Source organism: Aotus nancymaae, unplaced genomic scaffold (genome assembly GCF_030222135.1).
Source record: "Aotus nancymaae isolate 86718 unplaced genomic scaffold, 86718_ANA_hifiasm-v0.15.2.pri h1tg000016l, whole genome shotgun sequence".
NCBI classification, from domain to species: Eukaryota; Metazoa; Chordata; class Mammalia; order Primates; family Aotidae; genus Aotus; species Aotus nancymaae.
This window is the reverse complement of record NW_026988428.1, coordinates 78,280,416-78,301,183: the sequence shown is the minus strand read 5'-3', so window position 1 is coordinate 78,301,183 and position 20,768 is coordinate 78,280,416. Positions and strand designations below refer to the sequence as shown.

Here is a 20,768-nt window from a genome sequence, read left to right as displayed (position 1 = left end):
AAGGACAGTAAAGAAAATGAGAAGAATCCAAAACCAAAGCTGTTTGAGAGAAACATTAAATATGAGTAATAGATTTAAGAAAAATACAGCTTTTCCTCAATATTTCCACAAGCCAGGAAGCAGCAGCAGACATGATGTCATTAGAATGGTTAGACTGGTGGTAGTCAGAGGTGGGAAAATGTGAAACACTGTAAGTGATCACCAGCCTAACAAGAGCCACCAGCACTTGAAGACCACCCATCTTTATTTAAGTGGGCACTACCCATCTCTAATATCAAGGGGTTACCCTGGTTGCCATTCCCATTGGCATCTGGCAAGGACTTCCTGTGAACTGCCACCATCCATTCTTCTAGTCACTTCACAGAAAGACTTTGCACCAAGACTTTTCTTAGTCCTTGTCCAATTCATTTCCATACGAATCCCCCTAGCTACTGCATTCAACATTCTGAAACATAATCCTAAGACTAAAGGGAGACTGAAACCCTGGACACATATAGGTTCAGAAAAAGTAGCAAAGTGAGAGCCTGTCTCCCTTCTCCTCTCTCTCACCCTCTGTGTGTGTGTGTGTGTGTGTGTGTGTGTGTGTGTGTGTGTATTTATGAGGTGATGGTAGCAAATGAATCAATTTAACATCCTCTTCAAAACAATAAGAGTTCTTAATAGAAACCTATTACAAATAAGCAAGGTTTCAGCTTCGCTGTGGAGAGAAAATGAGAGTTCATGTATCGAAACTCATCCTTTTTTCTAGGACCTCCAAGCTCTGGTAATGGTCAAAATCCACTTGACCCTCCCCACAAACATTCTGAAATTCTTGCCATTTGTCTGAGGATGGAGAAGGGATTCCTTATTTAAAATGACAATAGTAATTACGATGATGACTTTGGCTTGGAGTTATCATTGCTTTTCCCATTCTCAACAGAGTTTCTGTCAGGTATCATGTGAAATAGTTAACTTCAAGGCCAATCTTAGGAATATACACTCATTAACAATACATGAGAACCAAAGACTTATGGTAGACCAACAGACTGTCCTATCTCATCTCGTTAAATACAAGCACATCTCAGACATCCAACTTAAGCGTTATAGTATTTTCTTTGTGAAAGGTTAGAGTACCTCCATTTTTCCACCTCAATATCTCCTAAGCATAAGACCTCAGAAGGAGACAAGTGAGCATGAACTATCTTCTCTGGTCTTACATAAGCAAGAAAAATCTATTATTGCTCATTCATTGTTCTTTACTTATGAATAAATCATATCTAAAACATTTAGTGATGGCTGCTGATGGTCAAGGTACTGAAGTATATGGAAATTGGTATATAAATGACAAAAATTGAGTTTATTTTGTTTCCCACCCTGACTAGCTCTCTCTGCCAGACTGTCTATCTAATGACAATATTTATAGGTTACCTGGACTTCTCACTGAAAATAGAATGGTTAAGAGTGGGAACTAGTTTAGGGTTGTTTTAATTATGGTCTAAGATAAAATATAATATTTAGACATCCTCAAATGTAATACCACATTGTTCTTTTTTCAACAATATATTCTTCTTAGTGACTGACACTTCAAACAGGCTTTCTTAATGATTTCTTTTTATTTTCATAAGGCAAAACTACAGGTAAATGTTTTGCCAGATGACTTCTCTTTACTTATGTTCTAACATACCATATGTTTGGCACCAAAAGATCTTAGAAACCACGATGAAAAACCCTAGTATTTGAATTAGTTTTCTGACAGAAATGAAAATCTCTGTTGCATTCCTACTTGTCACTGGCTTTCTTTAACACAGAAATATTCATTTCTACAGCCTTTATGGCTTTTTGGAGGATCTCTAAGATTGGTCCCATAGCCTTGACAATTTGTTCCAACAAATCTGCTGCTGACTCTATGGGATTTTTTGAATCCTCAGTTTTTAGTGCATCCTGCAGTTTTTTCAAGGTGTCTATCATAGTAGTTTTGGAAGGACCTGGACTCCTGCTTCTCTTAGATGTGCTGACATCTGATTGCTCTTTGGTGTCTTCTGTATAGAAGTCACTTAATTGAAGATTCATGATGGGAAATTTCATCAAGCGTAAAAGAGAAGATTCCAAACTCCCAAGGATGTTACTGCTATTTAGCACAGAGATGATGACTGGTGTACGGGCACTTTTGAATACTTCTTTAGCTGACTGATGCAACTCCTCTACATTGGTACTCTTCTCAACCATAGAGCACATGGCCATTGCAACCTTGGAACATAAAGACGCCTTTTGAATTTTGTCTTGTTTTGCACCCATTACAGATTGCATCTCCTTAAAAATTTTGAGCATTTAGATGGCATTGCTGCTCTATTGGACTACCGTGAAGACGGTTTGACCCCATATATTATTTTCTTTAAGGATGGTTTAGAAATGGAAAAATGTTAACAAATTTGGCAATTACTTTGGATCTATCACTTTGTCATCATAACTGGCTTCTGCTTGTCATCCACACACCAGGACTTAAGACAAATGGGACTGATGTCATCTTGAGACCTTCATTTATTTTGACCATGATTTATTTAGAGTGGAGGCATTGTTTTTAAGAAAAACATGTCATGTAGGTTCTCTAAAAATAAAATGCAATTAAACTCAAAAAAAATAAATAAAAATAAAAATAAAATAAATAAATAAATTTTGAACATTTGCTCAAAAAAATCCTACTATTGTTTTTCACAGCCATCAAAAGGATTTGAGTATTCATATTGTGGTTAAGCAATTGAGTCAGTGTGTTTGTGACAGAAGCAAGATCTTGTACATGAAAGAACATTTTGGCATCTTGAATCAGTCTCTCCTTAACCTTTCTGACTCTGAAGACATTTCACCAACAAAGAAGTTTCGGCACTGCAAAGCAAAGTAATAATCCAAATGAAAACTAAAAGTCAATTTGGCAACCATAAAGAAACTGAAAGTATAGTCTAAATATGAGGATAACTCCTGCCAAGGGCAGGAAAGCTATACAAACATTAAAACAAAAATGATATTGTGCTTCAATAAAAATAATAACAAAAATAATTAAAACAGAGTAGAACAGTGTTATACCACTGAATTTATACCACATAACAAATACTGTGTGCTGGATCCCGAAAATATTGATAGATTAATATACTGAATTACCCTACACTCAAGGATATTATCCTTGATAACTATTCAATGTAGTGAAAAATACTAGATAAATAAAGCATTACAAATTACACAGAGGGGCTCTGGTTCCCATTAAGGTAGACTAAGAACATTCCAGCCGATCTTTCCTACTGATTACAACTAAAAATCCTGGACTAAATATATAAAATCACTATCAGATAATTCTGAAAAGTGGAAGACAGAAGGCCAAGGAAGTAGGGAGTAATGCCCTTTAAAGGACAATAAAGCAATGAAGCCCTCTGACTTTTTCTCTCAGGATGGGTTTTTCTGTGTTTTTTGTTGTTGTTGTCTTTTCCTGCTTCTGATATATACCACCTTGGGCAGCTTGAAATTAGAACTGTGAACAAGCCCAAACAGGGAAAGTTCCAAAAGAAACCTACTCTAACTAGCAAATCAGGAGCAGGGGCCTCTGCTGGGCAGATCCCTTTTGATCTAGTTGCCAGCAACAAAATGGTAGCCTCCCCACCACCCCACCCTCTGTCTGCCCCCAACTACTCATGAGCAGAGGCAGCCCTAAACACTTTTGATTTCAAGCGCTAGCAAGTAACAGCAGTGCCACCCACCACCCATCCCATATCCCCACCCCATCCCATCCCCCACACACATATCACAAGCACAGCAGAAGTCAGTCAGCCCTTTGCCCCCACCCCTGCCAACTGTCAGTGAAAAGCCTGTCCTTATGGAGTGAACCCCTTTTCACTCTTCCCGCTCTACCCTGGGCAGAACCAACTTTCTCTCACTGCTTTGTCCCAAGGTGAGAAACAGTTGCCATGGGAAGAGCTGAAACTGTTTTCTAGCCAGAACACCAGGAAAGGGGACCCCTGGGAATCAAATAGTGCATGGTAGACTGCAGAAAGAAGCAAAAATTATAACCAAAAAATAGCACTGTTGGGATTTTCAATGCACATAGACTTAATGCATACAACAATTACACCATAAAGGAGAGATGGTAAGGAGACTCATGTAGCTGAAAGATTTCTTGATTTTACTTAAAATGATAAAATATTAATTTTAAGTAGACTGTGTGAAGTGTGAAACTATATTATAATCCCTAGAGTAACCATTAAAAAAGCAGGAAACAATGTGTCCATGGAAGTAGAGATGGGAGTGATGTGGCCCCATATTAAGGGATGATGACGGCCGGAGCTGGAAGAGGCAAGGAATAGATTCTCCCTCAGAGCTCCCAGAGGGAGTGAGATCCTGTGTGACTTCAGCCTTCCAGCCTTGAGAGGGTACATTTCTGTTGTTTAACATCACTAAGTTTGTGGTAATTGTGACAGCAGCCCTAGGATACTAATACAGATTTTGGTCAATAGGCAAATTAAAATGAAATTTCAAAATTATTTAAGTAACTATTTATATCACTTAAAATATGGCTTGAAAAGGAAAGCAGAGAAATTTTAAAAAACAGAACAGAAAAACAGAAAACTAATAAAAGATGTATACTTAATCTAAGCATATCAATAATTGCATTAAATATGAGTTTCTAGAACTAAGTTTCATAAGGTTGAAAAATACAAGAGCAAATCAATTGTATTTCTATATACTAGCAACAAAATAAAAATCAGAAATTAAAATTAAAACAATGACCTTTACAATATCATTAAAAATATGAAATATTTATAGATAAATCTGAAATGAAATATCCCTACACTTACAACTGTAAAATATTGCTGAGAAAAATTAAGGAATACCTAATTAAATAAAAAGATATATATTGTAAATGGGCCAAAACACTCAATATTGCTAAGATGTCAGTACTCCTCAAATTAATTTATAAATACAACAAAATTCCAATAAAAAAATTCCAGCAGTTTTTTTGATATATGTAAAAGACAACAAATGTTCTCTTAATAGAATTAAAATAGAAGTCAACAAAGAAAATACATGAAAAATTACAAAATATTGTGGATTAAACAACACATTATTAAATAATCATCTGTGGGTCAAAAGAAGTCACAAAAATATAGAAAATATTTTGAACTGAATGAAAATGAAAATATATCAAAATCTGTGGGATGAAACTAAAGCAGTGTTTAGAGAGAAATCTGTATATTAAACGTTTATATTAGAAAGGAAGATATAAAATGAATAATTTTAACTTCTAGCTTAAGAAGTTAGAAAAGAAAGAGCAACCATTCAAGGTAAGCAAAAGGAAAAAAATAGTAAAGAATAGAAATCAGTGAAATTGAAACAGAAAAACACAGATAAAATCCAATAAAACTAAAAGGTGTTTCTTTGAAAAGAAAAACCAATAAAATTGTTAAACTTTAAGCCAGATTGACCAAAAAAAAGAAAAGAGAGAGAGAACACAAATTACCAACATAAAGAATGAGATGCCACTACTGACCCTACAGACATAAAAAGGATAATGAGAGAACACTATGAACAACTCTGTGTGCATAAATTCAATAATCTAAATGAAATAGAGCCAATCCTTAAAAGACATAAACTATGAAAACTCACCCAAGTAGAAACAGAACACTTAGATAAACCTGTATTTCTTAACAAAATTGAATGTGTAGTTAAACACCCTCTAGAAGAGAAAACTCAAGGCATAAATGGTTTCACTGGTGAATTCAAACATATAAAAAAGAACAACAATTCTACACAATATCTTCCAGAAAACATAAGGGAGAATACTCCCCAACTCATTTTATAAGGCTACCATTCTAGAAAAATAAGAAAACTCTAGACCAATATTCCTTAAGAACATAGACATAAAAATCTTCAACAAAGTATTATCAAATCCAATCCAAAAATGTATAAAAAGAATAATACACTGCAATTAATTTAAGGTGCATCCCAAAAATGTAAGGTTAGTTCAACATTAAAAATCAAACTAAACAAGAAAAAGCACGTGATCATATCAGTAGATGCAGAAAAAGCATTTTTAAATATTCAATTTTCATTAATAATCAAAACTCTTAGCAAACTAGGAATATAAGAAAACTTCCCTAATCATAGAGGGCTCTTACAAAGAACTACAGTTAACATAATAAAAGACTAATTGCTACACCTTAGGATCAGGAATTAGTCAAGTATGTCCACTTTCACTAGTTCTATTTAATATCATACTGGATATCATAGAAAGTGATGTAGAACAAGAAAAAGAAAATATTCAAATTGAGAAGGAAGAAATAAAACTATCTCTGTTTGCAGACAACATGAAATCTACATACAAAATCCCAAGAAATCTACAAAAAAGTTCTAAGAGTTATAAGTAATTTTAGCAGATACAAGGTCAACATTCAAACACCCATATTCACTAGGAATGAACAACAGGGAACCAATATTAAATTCTTAAATATAAATCTAAGATATGTGCATAATCTGCCCCCTAAGATTAAAAAAAAAAAAATTCTGAAGTAAAAAAAATCAAAGAAAATGTAAATAAATGGAGATACAAACTCTGTCCATGGACTAAAAGACTATATAGCAAAGATGTCAATTCAAACTCTGTCCATGGATTGGAAGACTTATATAGTTAAGATGTCAATTTTCCCCAAATTGCTCCACAGAATTAATGCAATCACAATAAAAATGTCACCAAGATCCTTTGTAGATACAGAACAGAATTCTAGAATATATATGCAAGTGTAAAGGAACAAGAATAGACAAATATTTTTCTAAAGGAACAGAGTTAGAGGACTCACACAATCTAATATTAAGATATATCATAAAACTACAGTAATTGACACAGTGTTGTATTGGCGATATGTAGACCAACCTAACAGAACAGAAAGTCTAGAAAAAAATCCACAAATGTGGTCAGTTGATTTTTAACAAAGATGCAAAGGCAGTTTAATACAGCAAGTTTAGGGGTTTCACCCTAGAAGAAAACCTAGGCAATACCGTTTAGGACTTAGGGATGGGCAAAGACTTCATGACAAAAACACCAAAAGCGACTGCAACAAAAGCCAAAATTGACAAATGAGATCTAATTAAACTAAAGAGCTTCTGCACAGCAACAGAAATTATCATCAGAGTGAATAGGCAACTTACAGAACAGGAGAACATTTTTGCAATCTACCCATCTGACAAAGGTCTAACATCTAGAATTTACAAGGAACTTAAACAAATTTACAACTCCAACAAAAAGTGGGCAAAGCATAGGAACAGACACTTCTTTTAAAAAGACATTTACGTGACCAACAAACATATGAAAAAAAAGCTCAATATCACTGATCATCAGAGAAATGCAAATCAAAACCAAAATGAGAAGCCATCTCATACCAGTCAGAATGGCGATTATGAAAAAGTCAGGAAATAGCAGATGCAGCAAGGCTGTGGAGAAATAGGAAGGCTTTTACACTGTTGGTGGGAATATAAATTAGTTCAACCACTGTGGAAGACAATATGGCGATTCCTCAAGGATCTAGAACCAGAAATACCATTTGACCCATCAATCCCATTACTGGGCATATACTCAAAGGAATATAAATCATTCTACTATAAAGACACATGCACATGTATGTTTATTGCAACACTATTTACAGTAGCAAAGACATGGAATCAACCCAAATGCCCTTCAATGATACACTGGATAAAGAAAATGTGTTACATATACACCATGGAATACTATACAGCCATAAAAAAGAATAAGATCATGTCCTTTACAGGGACATGGATGAAGCTGGAAACTATAATTCTCAGCAAACTAACACAGGAACAGAAAACCAAACAGTGCAGTTCTCACTCATAAGTGGGAGGTGAACAATGAGAACACATGGGCACAGGGAGGGGAACAACACACACCAGGCAGGGCCAGTTGGGAGGTGGGGGGCGAGGGAAGGGAACTTAGAGGAAGGGTGAAGAGGTTCAGCAAACCACCATGGTACACGTATACCTATATAATGAACTTACACATTCTGCACATGTATTCCTTTTTTTTAAGAAGAAATAAAAACAAAAAATAAAAATAAAAATAAAAAAGAGAGAGAGAGAGTTTAGGGTTTTTCCACAAATGCTGCTGGAAAAGCCTGATACTCATATGCAAAAATATAAACCTTGATTTTTATGTCATACCATATACATACATAAATTAATTCAAAATGGAACAGACATAAATATAAAACCATAAAAGTCTTAGAAGAAAATCTTGTAACTTTTGGTTAGCCAATTAGTTCTTTGATATGTATGACACCAAAACCATATAAATTAAAGAAAAAATGATAAATTGGCCAGGCATGGTGGCGCATATATTCTTAGATGTATATTTAAGTATTTTATTTTAGTGTAATCCCAACACTTTGAGAGACCGAGGTGGGCAGATCACTTAAGGCCAGGAGTTGGAGACCAGCCTGCCCAACATGGCAAAACCGTGTCTCTGCTAAAAATCACAAAAATTAGTTGCGTGTGGCACATGCCTGTAATCCCAGATACTCGGGAGACTGAGAAACGAGAATGACTTGAACCTGGTGGGGCGGAAGACGTAGTGAGCAGAGATGGCACCACTGCACTCCAGCCTGGATAACAGAGTGAGACACTGTCTCAAAAATAAAATAAAATAGAAGAAAAATTTTAAAGAACTGGTCAGCAATTTCAAATGCCACACATATGATAAAAAACTGTAAATTATTTCTTATGTTTAGTCATTACAATGTCATTGGTAATGCTAGAAAAGCAATTTTGCAAGAGACAGGAATACGTGCAGAAGCTAGATTATAAATACTGGAAAATTAATGGAGAAAATTAAGTAGAGGCAGTGCACGTACACTACCCAATTGGGACGTCTAACTGTGAAGAAGAGAGATAAAGGAGGCTACTGGATCAAAAAGGTGATTATTTTAGGTTTGCTTGATTTTTTTAAGCGCAATATTCATAAGTGCTGGCAAATTGTTGAAACAATCATAATTGAATCAGGCAGGTTATTCAGGGTCATGTAATATATGATTTTTGAGCAGAGTTTTTTAGGAAAAGAAGAGGGTATAAGCTTTAGGATAAAGGGGATATAAAAGCATTCTAAATAAAAGTAACTATCAAGTGAGAGCTACATGCAGATAAGTTTGGAGATATTATTGCTTTCACTCTCATTTCCTATCACCGTCAATCCAGCAGTGAAACTTGTCAAATCAGCCTTCCTGATTCCCTAAAACCACCCTGACTCCAAGATCTATGCTAGGAAAATTTGCCTCCTTCCTAAGGTTCAGTTCTGACTATTGCTCTGATGCCAATGCTGGCTTTAGTTACCAAGGAAGATTTAAGAAGTTCAAGTTTTCAACCTGAGAAACTGATTGCAGAAAAGAGAAGTTCAAGTTGATCGGGGGGCTCAGTATGAAGTCAATATTGCTTCTAGTTTTTCTCTGATAATTATTTTGCATTGCTACTGTTTATGCTTTAATTTTGGCAACTCCACTTAGGCGTTGTGGGAGAGAAAGGAGTGGATGAGTAGGCAACAAATGTTAAGAAGTGTAGAAATAGGAGAGAAAACACCTTAGGAACAAGTGGGTTGAATGGCACTCTTTAAAAGTAGCCTCTTCAGAAACAAAATGTAACTGTTTTAAGAGCCTAAGAGACAGACATATTTTGTCCAGATACTGTAGGTAATGGGGTTGGTGACTCATGCTTTATTGTCCAAACTTACTAATCGAGTTTACATAATGTTCCCTTCCTGAAATCCAAACTCCAAATATTAAAAAGAATTTTTTAATGGTTCACTATTACCTACAGAATGAAATACAGTTTCCTAGCATGACATTTAAGGCTATCTACAAGCTGTTTTCAATTTTCCATTACTTACCTACCCTTAACTGCTCCCACATACACCCTGTATCACCAGCATGGTAGATTTTGTTCCCTGAAAATGCTCTACAATTTTTGGTACAGCTCCTTTGCTCTCAGTGTTCCCTTTATCTGTATTATCTCTTCTATACTGCCCACCCCCACTCAAACATCTGTTAAAATCCTACTTACCATCCACACCTAGTTCAGATACACTGGCCACATATCCCCACGTGGTGGAGCCCTGGATACATCAAGGGTAAGATGATCCACTGGGACAAAAGTAAAAAGTCCCCCGACTTAGCCCTTCTTTAGGATCATAGGGCAGCATCTTTAGATTTTAAAGTCTCCTGTCTGCCTGTCTGGCATTTTGGTCCTGTATCCTGTACCCACCCATTCTCCTCTCCCTTCTATCAGGAAATACTGTTAATATATACATAGCTACCATTTCATAAGAGTTTGCCACATATCAGCCACTATGCCAACTACTTATAAACATTATCCCATTTAAACCTTATGAAAATCCATAAATTATGAACTAATACTCATATTACACCAATGGGAAAACTTAGAGAGGCTAAGTGACTTTCTTAGGGTTGCCTGACTAGTAAGTGGTACCTGGAGTACACAAAACCAGGACTGCCTGAGTGTAAAGCCTGCAGTCTTTCACTAAGTTACACTGGGCCTGAGTGATTTCGCTATGACTGAGGTGTCTTTGCTGTGGAAGAATCAATGGGTATGAAGTTAGAAACCAGAAGCAGCAGCAGGGAAGACTCTGATCCGAGCTTTCAGGAAAAAGAGTCAAGTTGGTCTTTAAGGTTTTTATATTGTCAAGAAAATTCACCAACATAGGAAGAGAGAGAGTGAAAAAGAGGAGAACTCCTAGCTGGAAAGAGAAAAATATTGAATGCAAGTAACTGTATTTATATCTCTTGAGAATTTAAATAATCAGCAACAGTTAGAGGTGCAAATGCAACAGAAGCTAAAAGAAACTTAATATCTGGAACAGTTGACAAGAGAAAACCCCAGTATCTGAGAGCTGCCATCGAAGAGCCATCTTCTCCACTAAACTTAATTAGCTCGGTTGTATAGCGCTTCTCAGCAATAAAAGTCCATTAAAGAACAGAAATTAAAAAATAAGTTTTACCATGCTGTCTTCCAATTTATATAACTTAATACTGTATATTAAGTTTTTATTAATAGGTAATAAAAGAATTCTGAAGTCCAAGCCATGTAGAAATAGCCTATAAACCAGACAGGCAGAGGGACCCAGCAGAGACTAGCAAAGTCTATAAGTCATCACATTCCATCAGAAATATCCAGATGAAACCAGATGAAAAAGCACTTTAACAACTGCTGGGACCACGGAACTCGGAAACACAGCGAGGTAAGCAACATGGATATTTCTATTAGTACTGATATAATACTCTTTCTCAATGGTAACAGGAATTTGAAATAGCCTGTCAGTCTTGAATCTAACCATAAATAGAATAAAGTAAAAAGACAGCTTTGTTATAGGAGGATCTCATGACATGTCCCTTGTGATTTAGAAGGAACCTTCCTTGGTGCCCTCTCTGAAGACAACAGAGAAGGAAGCAAATTAACCACTTCTAGGACCGATTAGGTCAGAGTGGAAGAGAAGCAGTAAAGACATCAATTTTAAGAAGGATTAAGGATAAAATGATACCTGTGTGAATGTGTGAAGTTTATATGGATAGTAACATTTCCTTCTATGTCATAATATAGACACTCAGTCCCTATCTGTGAATGAATGAACGTGGAACCTAACACTGTTAATGTATAGTACTCATACTCTTTTATAACTTATGTTATATCTAAATATCTCTGAGCATTTGCTGTGTGTCTCCAAACAGGCTGTTACCATATTGAGGACAAGGAACACTGTCTTTTTCAAACGCCTCAAGGGATATAGTAGAGGCCTCACCAGTGAGCACTTGATAAATGCTGATGAATGACTTTAATATTATTCTTTCTGTACAGAAACTTTCAAAGAATTTATGTTACAAAGTGTATCATCATCATCACATCATGATCAATGTTTGTTTTAATTAAAGGCTATGGTTTTTATTTGAATTAAAGGAGACTCAGAACTAGTTAGAAGCTGTTATTTTCTCCTGAAAGGCTCCTGACTTTACCTATACCCTATTTCCACACTCCAAATAAGGGAACTATGCATGACAGCAAAACCCTGTTTGGACAGTGAGGGAAAGTGACAGCAAGAAGAAACGTAAAACCTCACAGAGTACTAATGACTAAACATCAGAGATTTAGACAGGGTCATATTTTTCTTTCTTTCTTTAATTGTTATTATTTTAAAAAGTTCAAACATACACAGAAGTGGAGACAATAATATAGTAAACTCCCATGTACCCATAACTCACCTTTAAAGCTTATCAAAACAAGTCCAATGTTATTTCCTCTATAACCCTACCCCACTATTCTTTCCAGATAATTTGCAAGCAAATCTCAGAGACCATTTCATTTTACCTTTAACGTTTTTAGTATGTATTTCCAAGCAGGCAAGAACTTCTCTTTTTAAAATTTAACCTTACACTTCCCAAATCAACAATATTTAAACAGGACCATCTTTGACTTTGAAAGATACCAGCCCTGTGCTCAGTATCAGGGTGACGGGATCATTTAAATCCCAAACCTTAGCATCCCACAGTACAGTCAGGCAACAAACTTGCATATGTACCTCCTAGATGTAAACTAAAAATTGAAAAAGAAAGAGAAAGAGAGAGAGAGAGAGAGAGAGAGAACCAGTATCCTGCCATAAAAATTTATTTGGGGTAGCAGAGTAAAAGCTTTTGGAATGCAGTTTACAATACATATCAAAAGTAATAAAAATTTAATTCCCATTACTTATGCCACTAATTATATAATTCTTCTAGATATTTATGCTAAGAAAATAATCCAAATAATGGAGGAAAAAAATCTGTGAGTATCAAAATGCTCATTAGAATACTGTGACAGTGAAACAATTTTGAATTTATTAAATTACGGTAAATATATGGAATAGTATATGTAACCAATAAAATATTTTTAAAACTATAAACAGGAGAAAGTGTTAAGTGAATTAATGTAAGATGAATTTAATTTACACTATTATTATAACTTTGTAAAGACACTTATGCATATAAACAAATTTTAAAAATGAATACAAAAATCAAAAGTAAGATGGTAGGTTTATGGGTGTTCTTCCTCTATTTAAAAAAGTTTATATATTACTGGTAATAAGTTTATATTAAAAAATTATTTGTTTTATAAAACCGTTCACTTTTAATTTCTCCATAATGTATCATCTATCAAGGCACAGATCATATATTGCCTTTTCCATGAAGCCTTCTCTAATCACCTTGATACTAATTTCTAAGTTCCAATAACACTTGACAGTCCACACACTACTATTATTCATGAAAGTATCCTAAAAAGTTTTATTTGAACATATGATAACCAATACATTTTCCCTTTCTGAAAAAACTAAAACAACTGCGTGATGTCATTAAATAAACATTAACTTCTAGATACAATTATCAGTATATTTTTGCCATATCTTATATGCACTTTAATCTTAAATGCTAACTTCTCAATTCAAAACAATTGACAAAGTTAGGTCCAATAAGCATCATCTCAAGCTAACCTTGTCTCCATTTTCATTTCTTAAGGTGTGCTGATCAATGACATCAGCACTTTCAGATGTTTTGTCATTTTTTAGTAAAACAACAAGTCAAAAATTTCCAAACTTTGTTTTAGCGACAGAACTCTCTCATCAAATAAAATTTTACCCACCCAGAGCCCAAATGTGTAGAGCAGCACAGCTGCTCCAGTCCAGCAAAGGCCCACACGAAAAATGGGAGTCCCAGAAATCAACAGCTCCACCTGCTGGCTAGCAATTCCCCATCGGCTGCTCCAGGGCACTACAGAACCCATTTCATGGATAACTGCAATAAAATATTCGAATAATAGCACAAACTGTATACATAAGTGGATGGTAATTACCCAAGTAGAATTTTTCACTGACAGGAAGCACCATCATGGGATAATTCAAATTATGTAAAAGTTCAAAGTTACTATACAAGAGGTGTAGTTAATTAGGGCTGGATTAAATATACCACTTGCTGCTGGTGCCACAATCTTTGAAAGTGACACGTCATCACCGAAAATGGAATAAGATGGAGAAAGTATATGGCTCAGAACTCCTCTCAGGCACAATAGTATGGATTGTTTGTAAAATATCACTTGAAGTTTGCCTGAGTAACAACGATGATGATCTTTAAGAAGAATGACTCCAAATAACTGAAGGGCTTTTGTTTTGCTAAATGGAGTTATCACTTTGGGAGTCAGAACTAAATTGTTAAGGGCAACAGTGAAAATACTGCACACTGCCAACTATGGTTCTCCATGTGGTGCTCAACCTCTCCTTAATTGTCAAGCACATATTTAAGAATATCTACTTGAGGCAGGGCGCGGTGGCTCATACCTATAATCCCAGCACTTTGGGAGGCCCAGGCGGGTGGATCACCTGAGGTCAGGAGTTCGAGATCAGCCTGACCAACATGTAGAAACCCTGTCACTACTAAAAATACAAAAAGTCAGCTGAGCATGGTGGTGCATGCCTGTAATCCCAGCTACTGGGGAGGCTGAGGTAGGAGAATCGCTTGAACCCGGGAGGTGGAGGTTGCGGTGAGCCAAGGTTGTCCCATGGCACTCCAGCCTGGGCAAAAAGAGCGAAACTCTGTCTCAAAAAAAAAAAAAATATTTACTTGAAAAGTTACAAATTGTTAACCTTACTAGATGACTAAATGTCTCCATAAAGCCACAGTGCCAATATATTATATATTAAAGTGTGGGTAGTTTAAAACAAATTTGCACAAGTCAAATACCAACCGTACCTTTATAATTTTGTATGACATATTACTTTCAACTTGACATTATAGTTATAAATCTGTCTTAACTTCCTAATTAGATTAGAAATTCCAAAAACGCAAGGACCATGTCTTTTTCATCTTTGTACGCTTTGCAGAGTGGTGTAAGCATGACCTTACACATGGTAAGTGCCAACCTATTAGATAAATTGTTAATGAATCAATAATTGCCTTCTTCACTAAGCTCTTCAAACTTCGCCTGTTCAAAAAACAATTCAATAGTTTCACCTTCAATCCCCACCTCTCCTCTTTCTAATTCCCCAGTGCTCCTTATCTCATTTGGGGTGTGGAAATAACCTTGAGCTGTATTCAGTACTGGAGCTCAGACATACCTGAACAGGTATGGTGGCAGGCCTGCTGAAGATCTGTTAGCACAAGAAAACCCTCCCTACTCCCCACCCTAAGGAAAAAATCTAGGAAGGTAAACGGGACTCAGAATAAAAGTCCTTTTTCATTGTAAGAAAAACATAACTCTTAGCACATCATAACGTCTCTTAGACAAACTTGCTATCGAAACAAAGTCATGGACTGAGGTCTAGATCCTACGAAGAGTATAAGAGTGCAAATGCAAGAGCATGACTATTTACAAGGAGGAAAAACATTACTTTAGTAGTTTAAAACATATGATGTCTTACACTTTGATTTCTAGTAAGACTGAACTTCTCACCATTTTATTAGCTACTATTTTTTTGTACTCTGTTTAAGGTTGTTCACTCATTTATATATTAGACTGTCTCAGCTTTTTTAAAATAACAATACTTTTTTGCATTTTCTCCAGTTTGCTTTCAGTTCTTTTTACATTGGCTATCTTTGTTAGTCAAATTTTTGCACATCATTTTTTTTCATTGATTTTAGGCTTATAAAGTCTTCCTCCATACATACATTTGAAGATTATCCATTTTCTTTTAGCTATTAATTTTTTAACATATATTACACTAACAATTTTGTTATTAATTTTTAACTCCAAAGTCTAGCCCATGACTCAGGACCATTTATGGAGTAATCATTTCGATTATTTCTGATTTGAGATTCTATAATTATCATTATTAAACAGATAGAAGAGTCTCCTTTGGGGACTAATTTGTTCCATTAATTCACTGACTCTTGCACCTGTACCATACGTTTACTATTTTGTTTTTATGGTGTTTTAATACCGGGGATGGGAGAAGAGCCCTGTTTTTTTCCTGAAAAAATAAGTCTCACCTGTTTAGCCTTTCAGATACATTTTATGATTAATTTGTAAAGTCGTGATAAAACAATGAGTTAACTGAAAATGAGCCGACCAGTTGGAAGCATTCTGCCTCCCATCCAGGAGGAAGGTTCATTTCTCCATTTGTTTATCTTGAGGTAGATAGAACCACCCACCTTTTCTGGAAACTATGCCTTCATATAATGACATATGATAGCTACTAGAGATTTTTTCAGGATAAGAAAACTCTCACCTAACTGTCTGAGTAGAAATATAGCTAATTTTCTTCCAAATTCAGTCAGAAACTAGAGTTTTCATTTCATGATAAGATCTGAAAACCAGGAGTCAAAAAAGACAAACATTTAACGGAAAATTACTAGAAGAAGAAAAGAAAATTCCAAGTCCAAATCTGTGCTTATCAAATTATAGTTTGCAACCCATTGGTGAGTTTAGAGAATACTTGCTAGATCTTCAACAAGCAATTTCTTTAAAGGGAATTGGATTAGAAAAGTTTCTAAGTATTGTTTTGTGGAAATGTGTGTCTGTTACACGTGTATGTGCCTGTATATGTGTGTATGTGTGCTGGATTTGAATTAAGGATAAAATGAATTTCTGACCATGGCAATTTATTTTACCAGGAGGTTTCGGTGCATTTTTCTAAATCTAACAACATACATGGTTATTTATGTTCCAAACCATTTCAGAAAATTTTCCCTTTTCCTTTTCCAAATTATATTCATATGATTTGGAGGATAGGTTGTTTTCAGGTTTACTTTCTTGAAAGAAAAACATCTTCATTCCTTCAACCCATGCTTGAGGTTCCCCTTAAGCAGAATAAGATCCATGGTGCTACAAGACATAAGGTCCAAATTAATTACGATGTTGTTTACTCAAAAAGAGACTGTGCCAGATTCCACATGGATATAGATAGAGAACTTTTTTCTTCCTTTTCTCCCAACAGTTTAATTAAATAAAAATAAAAGTGCCAGCCACATAGGAAGGCTACTGAAAGTATGCATATTGAATAGCATGGTGATCTTATTGGCTCAAATTCAGGCTTTTCATCCAAATAAACACAGAAGAGCATGACTGTTAGTTTTCTCTAAATGGTACCGTAGGCCAGAAGGACAAACACTGAAGCCTCTTATCAAGTTTATTTTATTAATTCTATGATGTATTCTCACCACCTTTTTTTTTTTTTTTTTAGACAAAGTCTCGCTCTGTCACCCAGGCTGGAGTGTGGTGGCACCATCTTGGCTCACTGCAACCTCCTCCTCTGGATTCAAGCAAATCTCCTGCCTCAGCTTCCAGAGTAACTAGGATTACAGGCATGCACCACCACACTAATTTTTGCATCTTTAGTAGAGTTAGGGTTTCACTGTGTTGGTCAGGCTGCTCTTGAACTCCCGGCCTCAAGTTATCCACCTGCCCCAGCCTCCCAAACTGCTGGGATTACAGGCCTGAGCCACCATGCCTAGCCCCTTATTCTTTAATACTTTTGTAAAATGGCATTTTTTTCCTGACATTAACTCTAGTTTATCTAAATAATGCCCAGGTGCAATACTATTTAGACCATTCTAAATAATTTAATTTATAAGCTTTGCAAATGGAAAATCACAAAGATAACCATGTGCTTATCTCTGATTAATACTGTGCCCTGTATAGTGCCTACCTTCTCCCCACATGAAATTTTAATCCATAGAGTCTTGAATATATACTCTTATCCCAAAAAAAATTTTTAAAGATTCTAGCATAATATGTATGTTGCCTTTGGATATCCCTTAGGTTTAGAAAACAAATAATTTGCCTGTAGAAAAATATAAAGTGATTTGAATATTTTAAATTAAAACAACCAAGTATTGAAACACAAAAAATAGCCCTGTAAATTCATAGTTATTAATACTCATCTGGCCCTGACTACTAGTTTAACTTCAAATGCTAGAGAAATCAGTCTGGTAGGTGTGGTCGATGTGGTGACTAGGGGTTGGGGAAACTAAGGAGCTCTAGTAATCAAGAGCTAAGCAGTTCAAATTGGGGTATGTTTCACATAAAAGTTATTAAATATTACCTGGAAATAATCATGCTTATTAATAGATGCTTGATAAATATGAATATTTCCCACCAACACAAAATCTAATGCCTTAATTTATGCATCAAAGGGGTTGTATTCAATTGCCTACATGTTTCATACACTGACTCCAAATTTCATAGTAACTGTTTTAAAGAACCTGTTGAGCGTTCTGAGGAATTCTCCTTAGACAGCATATTGCTTCTTTGCTATTCATAAAGAAAAAGATTTCCTAGTCCCTTCTACACAGTTAGCAGATATTTTTTAAGAGTTTGAGTAAAAATGTACCATTTTATTTTTCAGCGATCATATTGGAAATATGGCCCAAAGTGACTTCCTCTACCCAGAGAACCCAAAGAGGCGGCAGGAAGTAAATCGTCTTCACCAGCAGCTCCTTGATTGCTTATCTGACAGCTTCGATGTCACCAATAAGCTGACTGAGGTTCTAAATATGCACTTGGGGTGCAGGCTGGCCTCCATTGAGATGAAAAGAGATGGGACCATCAAAGAAAACTGTGACATCATCATCCAAGCCATTATGAAAATTCAAAAGGAATTGCAAAAGGTTGATGAAGCACTAAAAGATAAGCTAGAGCCAACCCTCTATAGAAAACTTCAGGATATTAAGGAAAGGGAAACAGAGAAAATTGCAATAGTGCAAAAGGTTATTTCGGTCATTCTGGGAGAAGCTACATCTGCAGCCAGTGCAGTCGCTGTTAAACTTGTGGGCTCCAGTGTCACAACTGGCATCATTAACAAGTTAGTCACTGTGTTAGCTCAAATTGGTGCTTCTCTCCTTGGTAGTATTGGAGTTGCTGTTCTTGGCCTTGGCATAGATATGATTGTCCGTGCCATCCTGGGAGCAGTGGAAAAAACACAGCTTCAAGCAGCCATCAAAAGTTATGAGAGACATCTGGTGGAGTTCAAGTCAGCCTCAGAAAAATATAATCATGCCATTACTGAGGTCACCAATACAGTGAAACAGCAAATGAAATGAATAGCCATTTTATTTGCACTGGAATGTTTTTCTGCTTCCTTTTCAGTAACGTGTTTGTTTCTTTGGTTAGGTTCATTTTTTATATGCTTCCAATATGGACTTAAATAGGATAAACAATTTGGAGAGGGAAATTGGAGATGCCAAGACTAGATGACTAGATGAGTTTTGAGTCAACAATGCCTGAATTAGTTGGTGCTGGACCCTGTGAGGTAAAAAAAAATTATATCCCTGGATGTTTTCACACCCTGCTCTATCAGATTAACATCAGGGTAAATGATATCATAGAGTGCAAGTATAGGGGTTACTTTTTCCTTTTCTAATTGCATAAAAATTCTTAAATTTTACATTGGCAGAAACTTTCATTTCTACCACCAGCTTCAAATATGATTTAGTTATAATGGGACATACTTAGTAACTTCTGCCTAGAAACAAATTGTGGGGCTTTGAATGGGACAGAAATACTACCATATTTTTGACCATCAGAGTAAATCCGGTTTTCTGTAAACTGGAAGAGACTGAAAAACAGTTTGTAATAATTTGCTTCAATTAGGACAGGAAGTAGATCTGTAAACATCTACTAATTACATAATGTAAACTGGATGGATTTTAAAATGGTAAAAATCAAAACTAAAAACATAAAGGTCCTGTTTCTATAACTGCAATCAACCCTGACCAACAACTGTGATGATTAAATATCGCTAAAGTGAATGTTCAAACACTGAAACATTTAAAAGACAAGCAAGCAAAGCACAGCTACACATGAATAAAACGCATTTAGGATGCAGAATAGAAGGTCAGTACTTTTAAAGCATTTGTCATTTAAAGGAAAATCACAATTTATTATAACGTGAGTTTTCAGAAAAAAATACATAATTTCAACACTAGCAAAAAGGAGGCAGCTGCCTTTGCTACATGACACATTAGGTGGGCCATTTCACTAATTACCTAATTTTAGAAAGTGCCAAAGTCTATGCTGGCCTAATGGTTCAGCTGAACCTCTGCAGGTATGTTTGTTTTCTTAATCCTTTGCCAATGAATAATTCCCATGAGGACTCTTTTAGTGTATACTGACAAAATTATTAATATACTGTTGATGCCAGACTGTGTTTGTTATAGTTGATTCTCCCACCCAAGTACAAATGTATTGAAATAAAAACTGCTCAGCATATATTAACAATATTAGCTAGATAAAAAATTTTAGCTACTTGACTTTACTATTTCCAAAATACACTTTGTTTTCTCTTTCTTTTCTAGCATTGTTTTTCAAAACTAGTCACAAAACTATGACCACTACTATGGTGCAGGGAAAGAAAAAAAAAAAGCTGCAAAACATTACAACTTAGTTCACCTTCAACATTCAAGATTATTTTCTTTTTAATGTATTACCTGGTTTATCAGCTTTAACCTATAAGATCTTGTCATTGCTTTCTGAGACTCAAATTCAGTCTAAAGTCAAATCAAGAATTTCCTAACACAAAGGTAAGTTTAGGTATTGGAATGATAGGAATGCTCTTACACCGCTAAGGGCAGTTTAAAGATTCTGCTAAAAATTAGTATGTATCTCCACCAACATTTGAAATATTTATAACTGATGGTAAGAAAAGCCTTCCTACATAGGATACTCAGGTTAAGGTTAGAAATAACTAAGTATGTCCTGTAAGATAATTTTTTAAATGTTAACCT

General features: G+C 35.4%; 2 protein-coding genes across 2 annotated transcripts; one reads left to right on the top strand and one right to left on the bottom strand.

Annotated features, from left to right (window-relative positions):
• Nucleotides 1-1,758: 1,758 nt before the first annotated feature.
• Nucleotides 1,759-13,836, bottom strand: CUNH12orf60 (chromosome unknown C12orf60 homolog). The gene is given in 5 exon segments (XM_064376819.1): nucleotides 1,759-2,320; nucleotides 2,659-2,677; nucleotides 2,680-2,825; nucleotides 12,039-12,091; nucleotides 13,696-13,836. Coding segments are annotated over 5 exon segments (921 nt in total).
• SMCO3 (single-pass membrane protein with coiled-coil domains 3) lies at nucleotides 11,195-20,550 on the top strand. Its single transcript, XM_012447606.2, has 3 exons — nucleotides 11,195-11,269; nucleotides 17,228-17,348; nucleotides 18,392-20,550. The coding sequence occupies exon 3, from the start codon at nucleotides 18,408-18,410 to the stop codon at nucleotides 19,083-19,085; it is 678 nt and encodes a 225-aa protein (XP_012303029.2). The 5' UTR covers nucleotides 11,195-11,269; nucleotides 17,228-17,348; nucleotides 18,392-18,407; the 3' UTR covers nucleotides 19,086-20,550.
• Nucleotides 20,551-20,768: the final 218 nt, after the last annotated feature.

Excerpts from the sequence above, each read along its gene's own strand:
- SMCO3 (XM_012447606.2), top strand. The coding sequence starts at position 18,408 with ATGGCCCAAAGTGACTTCCTCTACCCAGAGAACCCAAAGAGGCGGCAG.